We start from the raw sequence: 19,313 nt of genomic DNA, 5'->3' as shown, positions 1-19,313 counted from the left end.
TTCGCAATTACTTTTCCGGTTTTACTTTATTTTGAAAGATTTTGGAAGGAAAGCACAGAAGTCACGTGATTTTGTTTCGTTTGGTGCGTTCGGAAAACTCGGAATAAAAATTTTTCAGAAATAAAAATCAAACAACTCAGCAGAATTCCATTAAGTTTATTATTTTGATGCGGTTTTCAATATTTGCAACATGCCTGGCTATCAATCATTTGACGAACATATTTTGTTTCATACAAAAAGCGAGGAGAGGGACTATTTCCTCAGCTTGTTGCTTTAAACGCGTTAACGTCTATAGTGACGTAGGACGGAGTTGGTATTGATCACTTCCGAGTTGGGGTCCCTATGTGATAGCTAGTAAGAACACATTTGTATAAGTTAAAAGAGTTCAAATGTAGGAAGATCATCATGGGGGGAAAGAACAAACAACGAACAAAAGGAAATGTTCGGGTAAGCAACCACCAATATCTGTGAAACAGCGTTGACGGTACAAAGTGAGCTAACACGAGCCAACACAAATTTCGTGGTTTCAGCTAAAACGACGCATGTTTAAACTTTGACCACAAACTGACCATCAAGCGAATTTTTATTAGCTCCATTGCTGTGTGAAAACACGTATTGTTTCCTGTAATCAGCCTTCCAGCAGCGGTCGAGCTGCTGAGGTTCTGGCCCGGGAAGGGGGTGCCATCCCGGGCTTCGTGGGCTTCGACACGACGGTCACCTCTGAGCTGAGTTATGTCCCAGCTGTCCACGGAGCGGAGGAAATAGACAACCTGGTGGATGCAGATTTCCGCCTAGTGCTGAGGAAACTCTCAAAGAGGGATGTTGTCACCAGACTGAAAGTGAGTTTGATCTGGATGTTCTGAATGTTGATCTGCAGAATCGGGCAAATATGCATATTTATTGCCCTTGCGAACTTGTAAGCGAAATGCGTTGTTTTCTTTGTAAAAATTAGGTTCTGAGAACATGAGTAAAAACATCACCTTCGAGCCCTTATTGTTTGAAAGTGTGTTTAATACGCTTGTTCTTCCCAGGCAGTGCAGGACTTTGGGGCCATGTGTCAGGAACGGGATGCAGAAGAGGTGAAGGGAGTTCTGCCATACTGGCCAAGAATTTACTGCAAGATATCAGTGGTAAGTTGTTAATTCACCCGGCATTCACAATTCACCATAGTCACTTTACATGATATAATTTGCTAAACCAAACTCCCACTGATGAAAGTTGGCCATTTGTTTTCCTACTCATTAAGCTTTAAAACAAAAATAGCTCGATTTTTGATTTAGATGCACAACAATTAACAGTGTGTACTGTTATGCACTAAACATTAGAGACACGATTTGATGCATAAATGTTACTAATAGTGTAACGGCTTCAAAGGACTTGCAGCGCATTTTATTCTCATTTTAATCCTTAATAAAATAAATATTGGTCTTGATCTCTAGTGTTTTTAATAGTTGAAATAATTAATCTTTGAACTAATTTTCCAGTCATGCATTAAAGTGTTTCTTTGTTTCTCATTTGGTCTGTTAGGACCATGATCGCCGTATCAGGGAGGCCACTCAGCAAGCTTTTGAACAGCTGGTGCTAAAAGTGCGCCGCAGCCTGGCTCCCTTTCTGAAGAGTTTGATGGGCCACTGGATTCTGTCGCAGTGTGACACGTACACACCCGCAGCCTCTGCCGCCTGCCAGGCCTTTCAGGCTGCGTTTTCACCTGCTAAACAACCTGAAGCTCTCGGCTTCTGCAAGGACGAGATCCTTACTGTGAGTGGAAATGTTAACTTTTCTGCAGAAATGTGGATTCTTGTGCTAACATACGTAGAAGTGGTACATTGCATTAATATCCCTAATCTTAAAGGTTTTTATGTAATTGTGCAACTGCAAACATCGGTGTAATTTGTTTCGGTTTTATGTGCATAACAGAGTTTAAATGTATTTTCTGTCTTGTCACAGAATTTTCTTTAGAGCTGAACTTTGACTACACTGCTCTAACACATGACAGAGATTTACTCCTACCCATTTCAATTGGTCGGCATTTCCAGGATTTTCCTGTATTTACCTGCATCCATCTTCCCATCAGTTCTGACCTGCTTCCGTGTCTCTTATGAAGAAAAGCCATCCTAAAGCATGATGCTGCCGTCATTATGTGTCACCATAGGGATAGTGTGCTTAGGTTGTTAAAGTGTAGTTTTTTACATCACAATGCCCATTTTATGTGTGCCAACATCTTGAATTTTGTTTTCGTCTGACCTCAGAGTACCTTCTTTCACATCGTCTCCAATGGTTACTGCTTTAAAACATAACCCTGCTGTAAACTTGCTTTTAAGCATATCCCTGAACCACATGCTATCTTCCTTTTTTTTCTCTACTGCTCTTTATTTACTAATGTTGTCAAACACTCCTCTGATAACCTCTGAGGTCTGAACAGCTGCATTTACACTAATTAAATTTCACACAGTTGGTCTCAGTTTACTAATTAATCATTACGGAAGGCAATTGTTTTCACAGATTTTTATGTGAACGCTATGACAGGAAAATGAACTGAACACAAAGGTTGTGACGTGACAAGAAACTGAATATTTTTAAAAGTCCTAAGTATGTAAGACGCATATAATTTTATGACTGTGTTGCAGGTGCTTCAAGATGTTCTATTAAAGGAAACCGCAGACACTCTCAGTGATTCACAGTATGTTAAAAACCTTTACTTATCTTAGCTTCTGTCTGTTCCTTTATTGTGCGTGAACAGTAACGATATATAAAAAAAAAAAAAAAAAAAAAAAAAAAAAGATTTACTGAGACACTGATTTCTCTTGTTCAACAGAAGTGTGACAGAAGAGGAAAGAGAAACCAAATATGTTCGCATGCTGACCAGTTCGCTGTTGGGGGTGAAGAGGCTACTTTCCCTGCTGCTTCAGGATGACAGGGCAGCACTGCAGCAAAGATTAGCTCTACTGGTTAACTCTGCGAAGTTCTGGAAATACAGCAAGCACAAGACGCCACAGGTGTGCGTTAAATGACGTTTACATTCAATGCGAGAAGATTTGAACAAGAACAGTTGCTTCGATAGCTCTTGTTACTCGAGCGACTCCTTGTCTGTCATTACTGAGTTGCCCTAACCCCGCGTGTTGCTCCACAGGTCAGAGGAGCCTTTTTTGAGATGCTGTGTGCTCTGTGTGAATTCACACCAGATCTGGTTCAGAGTGAAGCAGCACGACTGTGCCCTGCTGTTCTCCTCAGTATCGATGACACAGACCCTGTTGTGCTTCCTCACGTGTGGGAGGCAGTTCTTCATGTTGTGTCCACTATTCCTGTAAGTTTGAACAAAATTGTCTAAAATTGGTCTTAATAGTGAAATCAGTAGGTAAATCAAAGAGAATTACAACTTTAAAAAAGCTACATTCTGTATATATATTGGTAGATCAGCTAAAAAGATATTATTCCCTATTTTGTTACCAGGAAACAAAGGAGGGATATTTCTGAGTGGAAAACACTGGAGGGTTACTAAACTTTTTGATAGTTGGCAGCAGGTTGTGTAATAAACCCAAACACTGCATCTCAAAGTTTACAGGACTGAGTTGGTAGGTTAAATGTTACATTTCAGGACAATGCTACTAGAATTGTCCTGAAATGACTAGCTTTTGACTAGTCATTTCTAGCTTTTGACTAGTCATTTCTAGCTTTTGACTAGTCATTTCTAGCTTTTGACTAGTCATTTCTAGCTTTTGACTAGTCATTTCTAGCTTTTGACTAGTCATTTCTAGCTTTTGACTAGTCATTTCTAGCTTTTGACTAGTCATTTCTAGCTTTTGACTTGTTTTGACTTGTTTGGAAGGATAGCTAGGAGACTGTCTCTTCAGCCAAATAATACGGTAGCATGACTCAATTTGCAAAGCTGCAATTGAAGGAACTACTGGACTTCAGTGTAGAAAGTATGAGCTTCACGGCTCATACTGGCTGTGAAGCATGTGTGGTGGAGGTGTGATGATTTGGGTTTGTTTTGTAGCCTCAAAAATCCCAGACATGGGCCTGTTGGAGTCATTAGCTCCTTTCACTAAATACTTTAGGTCTGTCTCACCATTAAAATGTATTTAACGAATGACACTAAAGTGTGCAGAGACGGAACAGATTTCTGGACTTAAGACATGGTTGTTTGTATCAGTTAGTGACTAGACATTTCTAGTATTGGCTGTTAAAATTCCCAGGATAATGAATCCAAATTTTGTGAGGCACATAAACATGTTAAATGGTTTTTCCCCCAAAAAGACTTGGAGATGTTTGACAGATGCTTCCTATGCAGGACATATCTGGCTTAATATGCTGATTTATGAACAGTCAGAAGGAGCATAAAGAGAGTCTTGTGTTTGTGACTGTATAACAGCACTGTGGTGAAAGAGGTTATTGAGACCACTAGGAAATCTTCTTCCAAAACATTCTAGTGGGAATTTTGAGACAGCTAAAGCTTGACCCAAACTGGGTCATTAAACAATCGTGAAGACATCAGATCTTTAGCAGAGTAGTTGGAATCTTGAAGAGAGTTGTGTAAATAAAGATTAGAAAAAAGTGAGTCAGAATTCCTCCTCAATAAGGTGAGAGGCTGATAAATACAGAAAACAAATAGTTCTTCATGAAGTGGTTCTAAACGCAACTCAAATCATGGATATATTTAGCTTTTCACGCAAAGCATGTCATTTCCCATTTTCTTTAAAATCCATAGTGTCTTCTGTGTGATCGCTTAATTTTCTTTTAAATGTTTCAGGATTGTTGGACACATGTAAATGCCAAGAAAGGCTTTCTTCCTAAACTCTGGGCTTTGTTGAAAGAAGGAGGTAAAGGCATGGCTAAAGGGCTGCATCCGAATCTCATGCCACTCCTCAGCAAACTGCCGCGGCAAATCACAGATCCTGACTTGGACTTTTACGCCACTTTTTACTCCGCATTCCTGCAAGGGTAACTTGTTTGTGTTTTTATTTGTGAAATGTTATGTGAGGTGCATTTTCCGAAAGTAATTCCTGTGTTTCTGCGTGTTTTGTGCTGGTCAAGCCTGTCCAGTGAGCGTGCGGCGGCGAGCCCGTCGGAGAGCGCAGTCATAGTGACGTCTTTTGTTGAGTGCTTGAGGTACAGCATAATGCAGAACGCCGGGGACGAGCAGTCTCAGGAGAAAATACGGAACATGCTCATTTCCCAGCAGGTGTGGTCATGCTGTCATGCCAAATTTTCCCAACATTTTCTACCTCTCAGATGTTTCTTAAAGTGTTTTGCTCTATTTCTGCAGCTCCTACCGTTGATAGAAAAGGCTGTTAGAAGTCCTTCCCTTCAGAATGGGCCTCTTTTTCTGCTGATCACCGAAATGCTCATTTCCTGGGAGAAGAGGGCGGGTTTACGCAGCGAAGGCGAGGAAAATAACAACAAGGATGTCTTCAAGAGACTTTTAGTTGACTTCTGGGAGGAACTCTGTCTCCTGTGTGTGCGTTTTGTCGACGACGAGGACGTTGATCTTCAGGCTTTGGAAGGCGTAGCCACTTTGCTGCAGGTGAGTTTACTTTTATGCTTTAGTAAAATGTGTCAGGTGAAATACAATGGAAGTAAGAGCTAGTAGTTTTCTCTCTCGAATCTCTCCAGGTCATGCGTAATCCTGAGAGAATAAGCAAAAAGCAAACCCAGAAGAAGAAATCTGTCAGGATGTGTCTCGCAAAGACAGAAGAGGATGAGAAATCAGTCGTTCAGGGAGAGGGAGTCGAAAAGTTTGCGCAGACTGTGTCAGAGCCTGTGCAGGAGAAGGCGCTTGGGTCCCTACAGACTCAGCATTTTGAAGACGCCGTGTGCCAGCTGGCTCAGCTGTGCCTCGTGCATGTGAATGAGAAAAACTCAGAGAAACATCTTGTTTTTCTGTCCCTTCTCCTGCAGTCTTTTCACACGCCCAGGATTTTCAGTGTAAGTCGAAGATCTATTTTCATTTGACAGCGATTTCTTCTAAGCTAAATTGCGATGACTTTGAGAATGATATATATATATATATATAGTGTGCAACTCTTTATAAATACGTTCGAACCAGAAACTCCTAAAGTTTTTAGCTTTTTTAGCTTCATACTAGAACACATTTTATCTTACATTTTTACTTATTTCAGAACTTACTTGAATTTGATGAAATGAAACCTGGAGATGATAAATGGGCGGGTGAGAAAAATCCAGCAGTTCAGTTTCTGCTGAGGCGTGTGGCCATGTGGCTGGCGGAGGTGGGACGCAGCGACACCGAGCACCTGGTGGAGATGGTTTTCAGCTCACTGTCCTGCTGCAGCCAGGAGGAGACCACACAAATTCTTAATCACATCACCACGGTAGCCTCATCCTCATCTGCTTGATATCTAACTGCAGTTTTACCTCTTTTCTTCTTCTTCTTCTTTGTTTTTAATGGTCAATTTCTCTTCTTTCTAGATGGGTTTGGAGTGGAGAATTATCCTGCAAATTATTCAGAGAGTAAATATCCAGTTTTCATCAGACTTAAACCAGTTTGTGGGTTTTGTTTAGAAAAGACTTCTTGACTTTGTTTTCTAACTTGTAAAGGCGTGTAAAGATCCCAAGACTCGGGCAAGCTGCAGGAACTGGCTGAAAGGTTCGATTCTGGGCGAGCAGCTCCTGGGACTGACTGAAGAGCTCTGCAAGATGGAGCGCAACTCGACTGCCCCCAAAACCCCCACGAGCAGCAACAGCTGGACGCTTATCAGCCTCGTTCTCTCTCAGACCAACAACAGTGGTAACTCAAGAGAAATTGTGCAGAAAATACTGCAAAGGGCTTCTGTCTGCTTGACAAAACAGATGATGCGTCTTACATTTTGCCGTGTTTTGTGTTCAGAGTCTTTAATAGGGGAGGTGTACATGGAGAAAATGTTGGAGAAGCTCCACACTACTCTGTCCGAGACCAAGAGTCTGTCGGACGCGGGCAACATGGAGCCACTCATCTCCTTCATCTGCGACGTGGCTTCCTCTTTCTTCTGCTCTGTCCAGGATTGCCTGCTGCTCCTCTCCGCTGAGGAGCTCCTGCTGACCGTCTTCCAGCTGACTGCGCAAGATCAAAGACGCACTCACCTGTCTGGTGGGTTGGACACACACATGGCACAAAAATGTCTAATTGAGCTGCGAGAGAAAGAAAGAGCAACTTCACGTTGCCATTACTTTTACAGCATCACTGTTGGATAAGCTGAAGGAAGTGTGTGTAGCTGGAGTCAGGTCGCTGGTGCAGCACTGTGAATGCGAGGTCCGCCAAGGCGGCTTCCTGCACAGTGCAGCCGTCTGGGTCATGGAGCAGCTTCTGACCATCGATCTCGATATTAAAAGGTAAATCTTTTGTACATGCATCTTATTTTTTTGATCGGCCTGTTGTGTTATCTTGAATTATTATTATACGTTTTATTTTTTTGTTTTAGCTTGCAGGTTTTAGTCGGAGCTGTCCAAAGCTTAGTGGAAACAATCGTCTCCGTTGGCGACCAAGCATCCTCCGTCCTCAGCCAATTCTTTGCTCTTCTGACACCGAGCCAGACGGAGTGGACCAGAATCAGACACGCCCTGTCTACTCAGGTCAGCAAGTCCATACCTGACTATGGGAAAATTCAAGAACGTCTGTATAGTGATTACAAAGGGAATATTTTACAGAGGCCCTGCAAAAATGACCCTACTCATGAACCTTTTCAAATACTGCTACATTACAGCAAGAAATGTTACTTTTTTATTGTATTTTATTGAAATTTTATGTGACAGATTTGGGAATCTTTGTGATTTACTCTTTCCATTTTGAGATGAAGGGTTGAACAGTTTTTGGAGATGTTTAACTGAAGCCTTAACCCTCTTCCAAACTTTCTACCCCTGACCTGTCTGGTATGTTACTTAATCTCTTGTTGAGTAATGTCAAACAGACTGATCAGTTCAAAGAACAGTTGCATTCACACCGAGATTAAATTACACCAAGGTGTTATAGGTAAGGTTACCTCTACAGATGATTGGCTGCACTAGATTTATTTTAGGCCAATAGGATGAAAAGGGACTTGATACATATGCATTTCACCATATTTAGAATTTAGTAAAAATGGTGGAAACTGTAATTTTTCATCCATCTCAAATTTATTTACTAATTTGTGCTGGTCTTCAATAATATTCCCATAAAATGCATTGATGTTTGTCCTCTTAGAGTGACAAAATAAACATTTGAGAGGTAGGAATACTTTGCAAGACACAGCGCAAAGAAAACATGTAACATTCATGTGGTGCCTCCATTTTTCTTTTTCCACTTGTTGTCTTCAGTGGGTCAAAGCTCCTTTGCTGTCCAACCGTCACAGAGGAGTTTGTGAAAAACCCTCTAAGGACATGTGGAAGTTCACAGACTCAAACAGGCTGCCTGATCACCTCTGTGTCTGCGCCGTCTTGGGAATTGTGGTCCAGACTGCTGCAGTTGTAGCTTCTGGCCAAAAGGAGGCGCCATGCTCTTCATTCCTCCCAAACCTTACAGGCACAGGTACACACAGGACTCTGTTAAGAACAAAGTTGTTTTCTTCCACCAGTTTTTGATGCTTTCATAAGTTTGTTCCTTTTCAACAGTTTCAGAAGTGTTGTATGCGCTGCAGTGGTGTAAGGAGCTCGATTTCCGGCCCCCAGTAGCATCTGCTTATCGCAACCTGTTGGCTGAATGGGGGTTATCAGCTGGACTCCATAGCAAAGTCCCAATGAAATCTCTACTAGAGACCCTCTACTCAAGGTCAGATTCACCTCAGGCTTCCTTTCATTTTTCTAAAAGTAATTTTAAAAATTATCTTCTGATTAAATTCTTCTCCTTTTCTGACCACAAGGTCTGTGACAGATGGAGGTCTGTGGACTCTGACTCTAGAAAACTACATCCACACCAACGACTTGGCAGCCACTTGCAGTGGAGCTCTAAAAAGACTTTATGATAGTGCTGATTGGTCAGTAATTTATAAGAAAGTATTTGATTTTCAGTTTTTTTCTGAACATTCTTGGCTGTGAAATTGTAGCTCGTGTTTTATACTAAATATGTTTATTTAATCAGCCTTTTCCCAGTGAATCTGAGCAAACTGAGCACCCTGCAGGTGCTCTGCCCACTTATGGCTAAAGAAGACAGAGAAACTCTGATTGCTTTGGCTACTGCTGGAATAATCAACTGGGAAGAGGATGAAAGTGAGATACCGTAGCCTTATACAGGAATCTATATCTTACAGATTTATATATGCCAGTAGTAATTGTTGGCTGTGTGTTGCAGATGTTTATGGCAGTCTGGCAGTGCTGCTGTGCTGCCTGAACGCCAACACGCCGGTAGAAGACGAGGTCATTCAGGCGGTCCTTGCCACTCTGATGGAATGGAGGAACAGCCGGGAGGATTGGTTTCTCTTTAGCTGGTAACCGAAGCAACTTTGAAAATTTTTTATTGAGCTAACACTAGCAGATATTCTTGTGATTTAAGCAGTTGTTCTGCAATTGTTAATTTCTAAGTTGACACTCCCAACATTATGGCTCCTGCATGTCTTTAAAAAACACATCTGTTAATCTGTAGATTGGGCACTTTATGCTTTCAGGACCATAGAAAATGCTGATGTGTCGACGGACGTCGTTGCAGATCAGTTCATCTATTGCTGTTAAATTAGCCACATCTGTGTATTTCAGTGACTTGTCCGAAACGACATCTGAACAGCTGAACCTCAATGTGGAGATGATTCGATTCTTGTCTTGGTCGGTGACTCACTGTCCAGCTGTTCTTGGGGGAAACCAGTGGGACTTTCTGCTCTGCTCTATGTTGGCCTGGTTGGAGGTGAGACAAAGCTCACAGGGGGATTTTGAGATTGTTTTGTATTATGATTTAGACTGCCTCACAAAACTATTCACTCCACATTCTATCACCTCACAGCCACACGTTTCTATACGTTTGTGGAACAGTAATTTTCAAAGTCTGCCACAGATTATTTCATTTTAGCTCTGGCTGGGTTTGAAGTCTCTGTCGTGCTGCTCTACTGACAGATTCTTCCCATTGCCGCTCAGTTTTAAACTCCTTCCAGTTTCCCATCAGTTCTGACCAACTTTCTTGTCCTTAGTGAATAAAAGCAAGCCCACAGCCTGATGCTGCCGCCACCATCTATCACTGTGGGCTGTTAGTTGTGCTACATTACTTTAGTAAAGAGTTAAATTTGACTGTAATTTGACTAAACTACCTTCTCCTCCATGAATGGCTTTTGTCTTCCTTTTAACAAAAGCTTTATTTTGCCATTCCTATAGACCAGATTTGTGGAGCTCATGAATAATACTTTTCCTGTCATCAGGTTCTCTGAGCTGAGCTGCAGCTTTTTTTTTTTTTTTTTCTAACATAACTCGGTTTTTTAACTTTATCCAAACCCAGACTGCCAGTGAGAATGTGAGCTGTCTGTGGAACCCTTGGGTGCAGCTGTTTGTGTGCGAGAACGCTGCGTTGATCGTGACGCTGAACCAGTTCTTCGCGTCGCCGTCCTCTGACGTCCTGGAGAAGCTGCCAACAGAGCTGGCTGGCGAATGGAAGGATTTCTTCATAGAGGGAATCTACAACCTCCTTTTGCCTCTGCCAGTGAGAATCACTGGTACGTGTGTTGGCTTTATGTTGGCAAGTAAATGTACTGTATTTGGAAAATAATTCAGGTACTACTCGGTGCGCTTAATTTTCCATGAACATTTGAATGTTGCATTTGAAGTATTTAAAAAGCATAAGAATGGATTTCTCCTAAGCACGATTTCTATCCAGATAGGTTGTTTTCTCACATTGTAAACAATATAAATACCAGTCCTAATTTTAACATCTTCATTCACTTATTATCTCTGCTTCAATTAGAGGCTTTTCCGGAACCGGATGACCCCGTGTTCCCCATGGCTGTTCTCCAGTCGGTTGGTTTGGCTCTGACTTACGTTCCAGTCCAGCAACTAAACCAAAATTCCCTGCCGCCACGATTTATAGCGGACCAAAAGACCAACCTGCCAGAGCCTCTTCAGACCCTGCTGAACACTCTGTGTCCCCTGCTGCTGTTCAAGGCCAGGCCTCTGCAGATTATTGTTCATCATATGCTGGAGAAGTGAGGGTTTTTCTTTCTTGTTGTGAGAATTGCACGATTCTGTTAGAAAAACACTTTAGTAAGTCTGATCTATAGTGTTGAATTTGTTCCACATTATAGATCCGTTCTGTTAGGTCAGCTGAAATTTTGCACACAATGTTAAAAAAAAGTTTTTTGTTTGTTTGTTTTTTTTGTCAATGCAGAGTGATGCCACAGCTGCCTGAATGTGATGGCGAAGGCGATAGCAATAGGTCTGATGATGACAGAGATGAGCCATGTCTGTAAGTGAAAGTGGGGAAATTCTGTTGCCTCATCGCAATGCATAATTTAAAAGAAAGAAATGGAAAATAAATAAATAAAATCAAACAAATATATATCTTTTTTTCCAAGTTGTGGTGTGTTTGATCTCAGATCTCCTCCAGCTGCGCTCATGGCCATTCTGTCGACCTGTGAAGAGTTGTGCGACAGCATCCTGGCAGCGCTTCAGGTGGGAGAGTTTGCAGTGGTCCAGCCTCTCAGCGTGGAATACTCCTGCATACTGGCTTACCTTCTCGCATGGAAACTACTCCTTACTTTTTTCAAATCCTCCCCCTCCCATGTGAGTCTTTGTCTAATTTCTACTGCAAGAGTGGGTTTAGAAAGACTAAAGGAGTTGATTTTGAAGTTCTGTCACTCTTTTTAAAATTTTTTTTTTTTATGTAGCTGCGTGCCCATTATGCTCAGTATCTGAAGAGAAGCTGCTCTCTTAACAAGCTGCTCCTCCATCTCTTCAAACTGATGCCTGAGAACCCGATTTGCCCGGGCCAGGGGACAGAGACAAAGGAGAGTAAAACTTTCTTCACAGAGAGTCTGCTTCTCACAGTTGACAGTAAGTCACTTTGAAACTTTTAGTATATTGCAAACCTATTCCTATCCTTTGAATGTTTGCACATTTGAACAAACTATATCCATAAATTCAGCAAGTCCTGCTAAGAACATGTGTTAATCAAAAATAAATAAGATCTGATGCTGTGTAAATGTGATAGCACCGCTTTTCACACCAAGCTACAAAAAGTTTCAATGTACTTTTTGGGATTTTATGTAATAGAGCAATACGAAGTATGGGATAGTTGAGTGGAAGGAAAATTTCACCTTTTTCAAAGTTTTAACGTCTAAATATTTTTAACATGAGGCATGCAGGTGTGTTCAGCCCAATCATATACGTGAACGGTTGAGTCTGTAAATAAAAAACAAAATTCAAAAAAAGCTTAAAAGGGTCTGAGTTCTTCATTTTTGTCTGTGCTGTGAATTGACTGCAGAGAACGTTGGCGTTGAGTGGGAGCTCCCCCACCTGGCTTGCAGTGTGTACTACAGCACAGTGCAGGACCTGCCTGCCATGGTGCGTCTGTGGTGGAACAGCCAGGAGAAGAGAGTCAGCTCTGCAGTGGAGAAGTTCACCAGTAAACACGTCAGTCCTGTTCTGTCGGCCCAGGAAATCTCCTCGGTCCACGACAGCACTCAGATGTTTGACAGCATGACTGTAAGTTAGCGGGCTAAATGCACTCTGCACACCGAACGAGACAGCCTTCGAAAAGCATTTGTTAAACTCTTAATTTGTTCCCGCTCTGAAACGGTAATTTTCTAGACTTAAGTCGTTCTAAAATGTCTAGTTTAATAGATGTAAGCTAATCACTCATGTCATAATGGAAAGTATCACATTTAAGCTGTTTCTATATATACATATTTAACAGGAATAGATTCCTTGATTTGTCGGCTATGTTCTCTTGATATAGAATATAGTTTGTAGTTTCTGGTGCAGGCTTTTATATTTTCTTATGTGAACGCCTCTGCGAGGCTTAGAACCCCTTTTGCTTGGTTTTGGTTTAACGTTTCATATACTGCGTCAAAAACATATTTACCATAAGTTTGAAATGTACTTTTTATGGTGAGGAGGAAACTAAAGGCTGAATATTGACCCTTTAAGCTTATACACTTTGGATTAGCATCAACTCACTATCAGATCACTAGCTCTACATGATGTATGAACATCAAACCAAAATTAGGGTTAGTTTAAAATCTACACTTTTTAAAAGTGTTTTTTTTTTTTGCTACTGGCCTTTGAAAATGTTACCTGGTGTAATCATACCAGTGGGATCAGAGATCCCAAAGGGTTAAAAAGAGAAAACAATTTACACTGTCATCTGGAGATGCACCTATCAGAATTTTATAGCCAATTTCTGATCTCTTAATTTTATAAGTTAAACTCTGCTGATACAGATTTTAGACGATACAAATTGCTAAGGTAAAATATGAAGAACAGCATTGAACATATTTTGATCCAGACTCGTCGTCTAGACTTCCTAGTCTCTTTATGAAAAGCCTACCATAAACTTTAATAATTATTCATAAACAATCATTTCAGAGTTGACATGTTAAACTGGATTTTAGCATCATTTCCTGGCCTTTTCAGCCTTTCTGTGATCCGCCGACGGTCTCTGACTCTTGTGCTCTTCTGCAACTTAAATGAGCAGCTGACATGCTGTATGAAAGGCTTCCAGCATCCCAGTGCTTCCTCTGTCTTCATTATGGCTAAGTTTGAGTTGCATCACCAAATAACATCCACATCAGAGTTTTGTTGTTGGCTTGTCTTGGTGATCTTTAGGGTGGTGCATTCACAGAATAAAAAAAAAGATAGGATTTTGACATTTCCATACACTAGTCAAGATAAAAATTACTGATTCCCATCACCTTTCATTTCTTGGTTCTTTTTCTCTCTAAACTAAATGTTTTTTTGTTCTATTTTTAGAAGAAACTTGTTAAATATTTCCATCTTTTGATTGCCAGTTGAATCATTAACCAAATTTCGTGATGCATCAGTGCACTTTAACGAAGGTGCAGCATTATACTGTTCTGTTAAAGTTAATGAACTGTCATTTATGTCAGTCCATTAAATGGATCTGGGTGTTTAATTGTACATCCGCTGCCTGATTATCTGACTAGAAGACCCCCCTATGGTGTTAAGACTATATATATATATATATATATATATATATATATTTTAATCATGTCTTCTCAGGTTAAAGCCCGCTCAGCAGCGCGAGAGGTGATTGCCACATACTCCGTGGATGATATCTACATCGAGTTGGTGATTCAGCTGCCGCAGAACTACCCTCTGGGCTCCATCACTGTGGAGAGTGGGAGACGTGTGGGCGTCGCCGTGCAGCAGTGGAGGAACTGGATGCTGCAGCTCAGCACCTACCTCACACATCAGGTAGAAAAACAATCGATACGCTCTTTTAAGGCATTTAAGACTCAGGTGTTTTTAAAGTGCCGGGTATTTTTATTTGCTGGAATTAGTAGGTAAAAAAACCAAAACACAACAACATTGTTTGTATGGTCAGAACGGCAGCATAATGGAGGGCCTGGCTCTGTGGAGGAACAACGTGGATAAGCGCTTCGAGGGCATCGAGGACTGCATGATCTGTTTCTCTGTTATTCACGGCTCCAACTACTCCCTGCCAAAGAAAGCTTGTCGTACCTGCAAGAAGAAGTTCCATTCTGCTTGTCTGGTGAGACGTGTGGTATTGAAGTATTAATATACTTTAAGCAACCAGTGGCAGCCTGCTTTGATATTGCCTTTTTTCTTTTCCTGTAGTACAAATGGTTCACTTCCAGCAACAAGTCCACCTGCCCGCTCTGCAGAGAAACCTTCTTTTAGTCCTCTGTGTCTGCTTTGGATGAAAGACGACGACTTCTACTGGAGGACTGGACGCTTGCATACAAAGTGGTATCACAAGGTTTTTCCAGAATGCTGTATAATTTGTTGGATTACTCAAGTAATTAAAAACAATCTGGAGAAATTATGCAAAATCTAGAGCTATTCATATTTTAACGTCCCATATGTCCATACTCGGACATGTGGGTTAATGCCCAAACTGTGTGTACATAGCAGTGCTTTTCCTGTATTGCTTATGTGAAAGATCAGTGCCCTCATGTTATTTTTAGATTTACTGTTATGTAGCAGTTTGTTCTTTGAGTCCCCAGATACATGCAGAAAACATCGTGATTAAACTGATTTGATTTATCATAGGAAGTAAAATGAGTTTTGAAATATAAAAAAAGAGCTTGAAGTGTGAAAAGCTGGTTGAAGCAATGGTAGATCCAAGTCAGTTTTTGATGAAAAAGTTCCTAATATTTAGGAGATTAGAGACATCTGATCTGTCAGAAGCAGGAAACAGGAATTTTAAGATAAAATATCCAAATGCACACAAATATTGGGGCCTGTGTGTCTTACTATGTGCCTACATCCACCTGTAAATGTTGAAAAGTAATTTGAATAAAACCTCCTGAATTATATTGGATAAAATGTCCTGATTCATCACAAATACACCTCATGCGTGTCAATATATTGGACCGTCTCCACCAATTTTTGACATAAAATTGTTGTTCTCTTAGTTGCTTTTTTTTATTTTTTAACAGAAGCTTTAGAGATATTAGAGCATTCATGCTTCCCTCTACTGAAAAGCCTTAGTAAAGATACCGGTTTAATTTTCCAGTAGGACTTTTTACCTGCCCACACTGCCTGATTTAATCATCATAATTTTACTGGGCTTGTTTGGTCTGGAAACTCTTCTGACCTAAACCCTCTTTTAAATCTAAGGGATGTTTTTTCAAGAGGAAGATGAGAGATCAGGTTTGCTGAAGGTTGCTATCAAGGCAACAGGAAGTTGCCACTGTCTGCCTCCATGTAACAGTGATGTAATTACTTATGCAAAAAGCCATCAGAGAAAGTGTTGAATCCATAAATATGGTACATAACACGCCTTTAAGTGTTAATATTTTCTGTTGGTTTTTGTTCGTAGAAATTGATGTTCTAATTTATTGCAAGCTTACTAAAAAAATCTAAGCAATGTTTACAACCAAAATCCAATGCATCTTCTTTGTGTCATAGAGAGAACAGTCTATATTCAGAAATGAGACTCCAAAAGCTGCAAATCACATTTACTCACAGGTTTTGGGTTTTTATTTGTTTAGAAACGAGTATATCCGAACAAAAAAACAAATATGAAATCCCTAATTGATAAACTTTCACATAAAGAGATGTGATCAGTAAATTTAACATGTATCACATGAACAGCTTGAGACTGTTCATGACAGTCATGATAAAGTCAAATCAGCTGAAATCAAGGTGAAGCTTTTCCCATTTCCAACCTAAGCCTCTGGCTGTAAAGTTTCCAAATAAGCATATCGAAACAACAACAACAAAAAAACGGTGCTTGTTTCCAAGAATTGCTTGTAATTAGCTTTAGTCCGTGGCTGCTGCACCGGTCCCACAAGCTCATTTGTCTTGGGTCCACCACATCCTCCTGCTGAATAATTTATCTGCTTAATGGAGACTTGCTCTCATCGCCGTTGTTCCTATGGAATTAATTATGACAGATTAAGCATGATCAATGAATTAATCCCTTTGATTTTCTCTGCTGTCTGAAGCTTGTGTGTAAGTGTGTCATTTGTAATTCATTATTATGGTCAAATTTGATCAATACATACAACGGACATTCATCATCATCTGCCCTTGACCTTTTTAATTGCCATTGATCTGTTTGGCAGGCATAAATATTTATACTGAAGGCTCCCTCTGTCTCATGAGTTTTGACAGAAACACTCACACCAATAGCCTCAAGTTTTATTGCTCATTATTTGCTTGATTAAGCACTGGTGCAAATGTTATGAACTACATGCAGTACAGTCCTGTGTAAAGCCAATTCTTTGCATAGACTTAATCAATTTTCACCAGAAGGTGGCAGTGTGACCACACAAAGTCTGGAAGTCTGCAGGAGAACTCCTTACCTGCAACAATGGCCATATTACGCTGCCAGGAAAGGCATTGTTTCGTGCTTTGGGAGTGGAACCCTCAAAGGTAACAAATTCATTGTTTTTTATTTTTTTTGTTTGCTTGTTTTTTTGTGACTCTTCCCATGTTCATATGTGGATCTTCTGTGTACACTTCCAGTTCCTCCATCAGTCTAAAACATGCATGTGAGGTTAATTTGTGAACAAATTCCCCTGTACGTTGTGAGTATGTTGGGTCTTATTCTTCAGATTGCTTCCAGCCTTTTACCCAATGACTGATGCTGCGATGAACTCCAGCAGTCATTCTAAGACTCTAAGCATTATTAGGTAGGTGTAAAAAAAACTAAAAGGAATGGAGAGGTTATTAAAAAGTTAAATAGATAGAAGCAGATAATGGATCTAAAAGAAGATATACTCCTCCAACCTTTCCATCATACAATTAACAAAATTGCCTCCATAAACTTCCAAGACTTTTCTTATAAATAAAACCCCCAAATGGTGGAGTATGCAAACAGTTAAACATGGTAGAGGAAGCATCATGCTGTGCGTATCTTAGGGGCTGCTACAGACTGAATGACTTGTACTATTTTGCTAAAAATAGTTTTAGCAACGTCTCGAGTTGTGCAGAATGTGCACGTTTTTTTTTTTGTTTTTGTTTTTTTCCATTCATATGTGGGTTTTCTCGAGGTGCTCTGCCTGTCTCTCATGTCTGTCTTGCTATTAAATGTTTTCTTATGGGTGCCCCCCCTGTTTAAACACTGCAGATAAGCACCCACAACCTTGCAGATATAGGAACATCAATATTTTGATGTTCCTACAAAATATTGATTCAGAGGATGCTAATACAAAGGCATGCTGCATTTTTCTGATTTTTATTCCTAAAAAGAGAACTTTAAAAAGTTTGTATCTCTTTCATCCACTTCACAACTGTGCACTGGAAATTGTGCTGGTCTATTAAATAAAATTCAAAAAGAATACATTTAGATGTCACTGTAGCTGTGAAAGTGTTGCAGATGTTCTCCCCCTATTTGATTTTAACCCACTCACATGATCCTACTGTACTCCATCAGGCTAATTAGCAGTCATCCTGGCTGAAGCCACTCTGACCACTGGCCTCTGTGGCTGCACAGCCCAGTTTGTGCAAACTTAGTTACCTGATAATTATCCAGACCAGGTTAGTCCTCATTTAACTCCTCCAAACTCATTTGTGAGCCTTTTAGCATTCAAAGCAAGGGCAGGAAGCTAGTCACATCCTGGTCATGCCTTTCCTCAACATTTCATGCTGCCACTCATCTCTGGAAAGGGGATTCGAATTTGTGTGTGTGTGTGTGTGTGTGTGTGTGTGTGCGTGTGTGGGCGTGTGTGTGTGTGTTTTGAGCCATACAAGCACATTTGCCCAACAGTATAAGTGCTAATATTAGTTCCGTTGAATTGAATCCCACACAGTCATTCTGCTTCCCTCTTTGCAGCTGCTCTCCTACTCTGTGCCTCCCGCTCATGTTCTCTATCATGCAGCAAAAAATAAAAAAAGTAAAATAATGTTTGAAATCCCGCACAGCGCATAATCAAAATCTGAATTTGATTGTTATCCTGCAAATGTATCAAGAGATAAATTTATCAAGAGGATTGCTTTGTTTCAATCCTAAAACAAGGCAGGGAGCTTTACATTCTGGGCCATGTTACTCACGGAAAGGGATCGATTTTATTAACATTTGCAGTTTTCCCGTAATGAAGGCAATAAACAAAGATTATTGATCTCAGGCTATTGGCTCCTACACCTGCATTTGTCTCAGCCATTATGAGGGGGCAAGTCTGCTAGGTCTGCCACAGTTTAAATCAGTTGGTATTAGTCTGTCATCACGTACAAGCATTTTATAGTTTTCTATTACTGCTGCCATGTTACAGCTGCAGTGGAGGACACCAAAGATCAGGTGACTGAGTGTGCTGTTTTCCAAAGACTGGCTGGTATTCAGAACTATAATGAACAGTTTTCAGAAAGCAAATCAAGAAAAGGAATCAGCCACGTAGTTTTGAGTTGTTCGCTGTTTTACAGTGCATTGCAAAAATGTTCATATTGTTTAATTTTGTTTTTCACATTTATATCTTTCTACCTCTTAAACAGTTTAAAATATAAACTTTGTTTTCAATGCAGTAGTTAAAGAACAGGATGGCTAATGGGCAGAATTATATACCTGTTATTAATTTGCTTTAGTATTTCTCAGGTATTTATAAAGTAGACTGAATGAATATGACGGTAAAAAAGTACATATATATGTATATATAGCCAGGCATTTTAATGTGTAATCCAAAATGTAATTAACATGAGCAGTCTGTCATTTCTCTTCCAATCAACTCGGACCAATTTCCCGTCGGTGCTGAAGTTACGCATCATACCGTCACTACCTTGCTTCACCATGT

General features: G+C 40.4%; 1 protein-coding gene across 1 annotated transcript; it reads left to right on the top strand.

Moving 5' to 3' along the window:
• The first annotated feature begins 315 nt into the window (after positions 1-315).
• Positions 316-15,398, top strand: ltn1 (listerin E3 ubiquitin protein ligase 1). The gene is made up of 32 exons (XM_044139748.1): positions 316-447; positions 633-839; positions 1,032-1,130; positions 1,528-1,758; positions 2,628-2,680; positions 2,816-2,996; positions 3,131-3,304; positions 4,751-4,941; positions 5,035-5,182; positions 5,267-5,524; positions 5,614-5,925; positions 6,120-6,329; positions 6,427-6,468; positions 6,556-6,745; positions 6,845-7,084; positions 7,173-7,326; positions 7,416-7,566; positions 8,287-8,497; positions 8,581-8,737; positions 8,829-8,942; positions 9,047-9,174; positions 9,257-9,392; positions 9,658-9,802; positions 10,385-10,598; positions 10,847-11,084; positions 11,267-11,344; positions 11,475-11,661; positions 11,766-11,931; positions 12,362-12,582; positions 14,119-14,313; positions 14,444-14,611; positions 14,698-15,398. The coding sequence occupies exons 1-32, from the start codon at positions 406-408 to the stop codon at positions 14,758-14,760; spliced, it is 5,304 nt and encodes a 1,767-aa protein (XP_043995683.1). The 5' UTR covers positions 316-405; the 3' UTR covers positions 14,761-15,398.
• Positions 15,399-19,313: the final 3,915 nt, after the last annotated feature.

This window comes from Gambusia affinis, linkage group LG15 (genome assembly GCF_019740435.1).
Source record: "Gambusia affinis linkage group LG15, SWU_Gaff_1.0, whole genome shotgun sequence".
Lineage (NCBI taxonomy): Eukaryota > Metazoa > Chordata > Actinopteri > Cyprinodontiformes > Poeciliidae > Gambusia > Gambusia affinis.
Note: the sequence above shows the minus strand (reverse complement) of the source record. Positions and strands in the feature narration are given on the sequence as shown.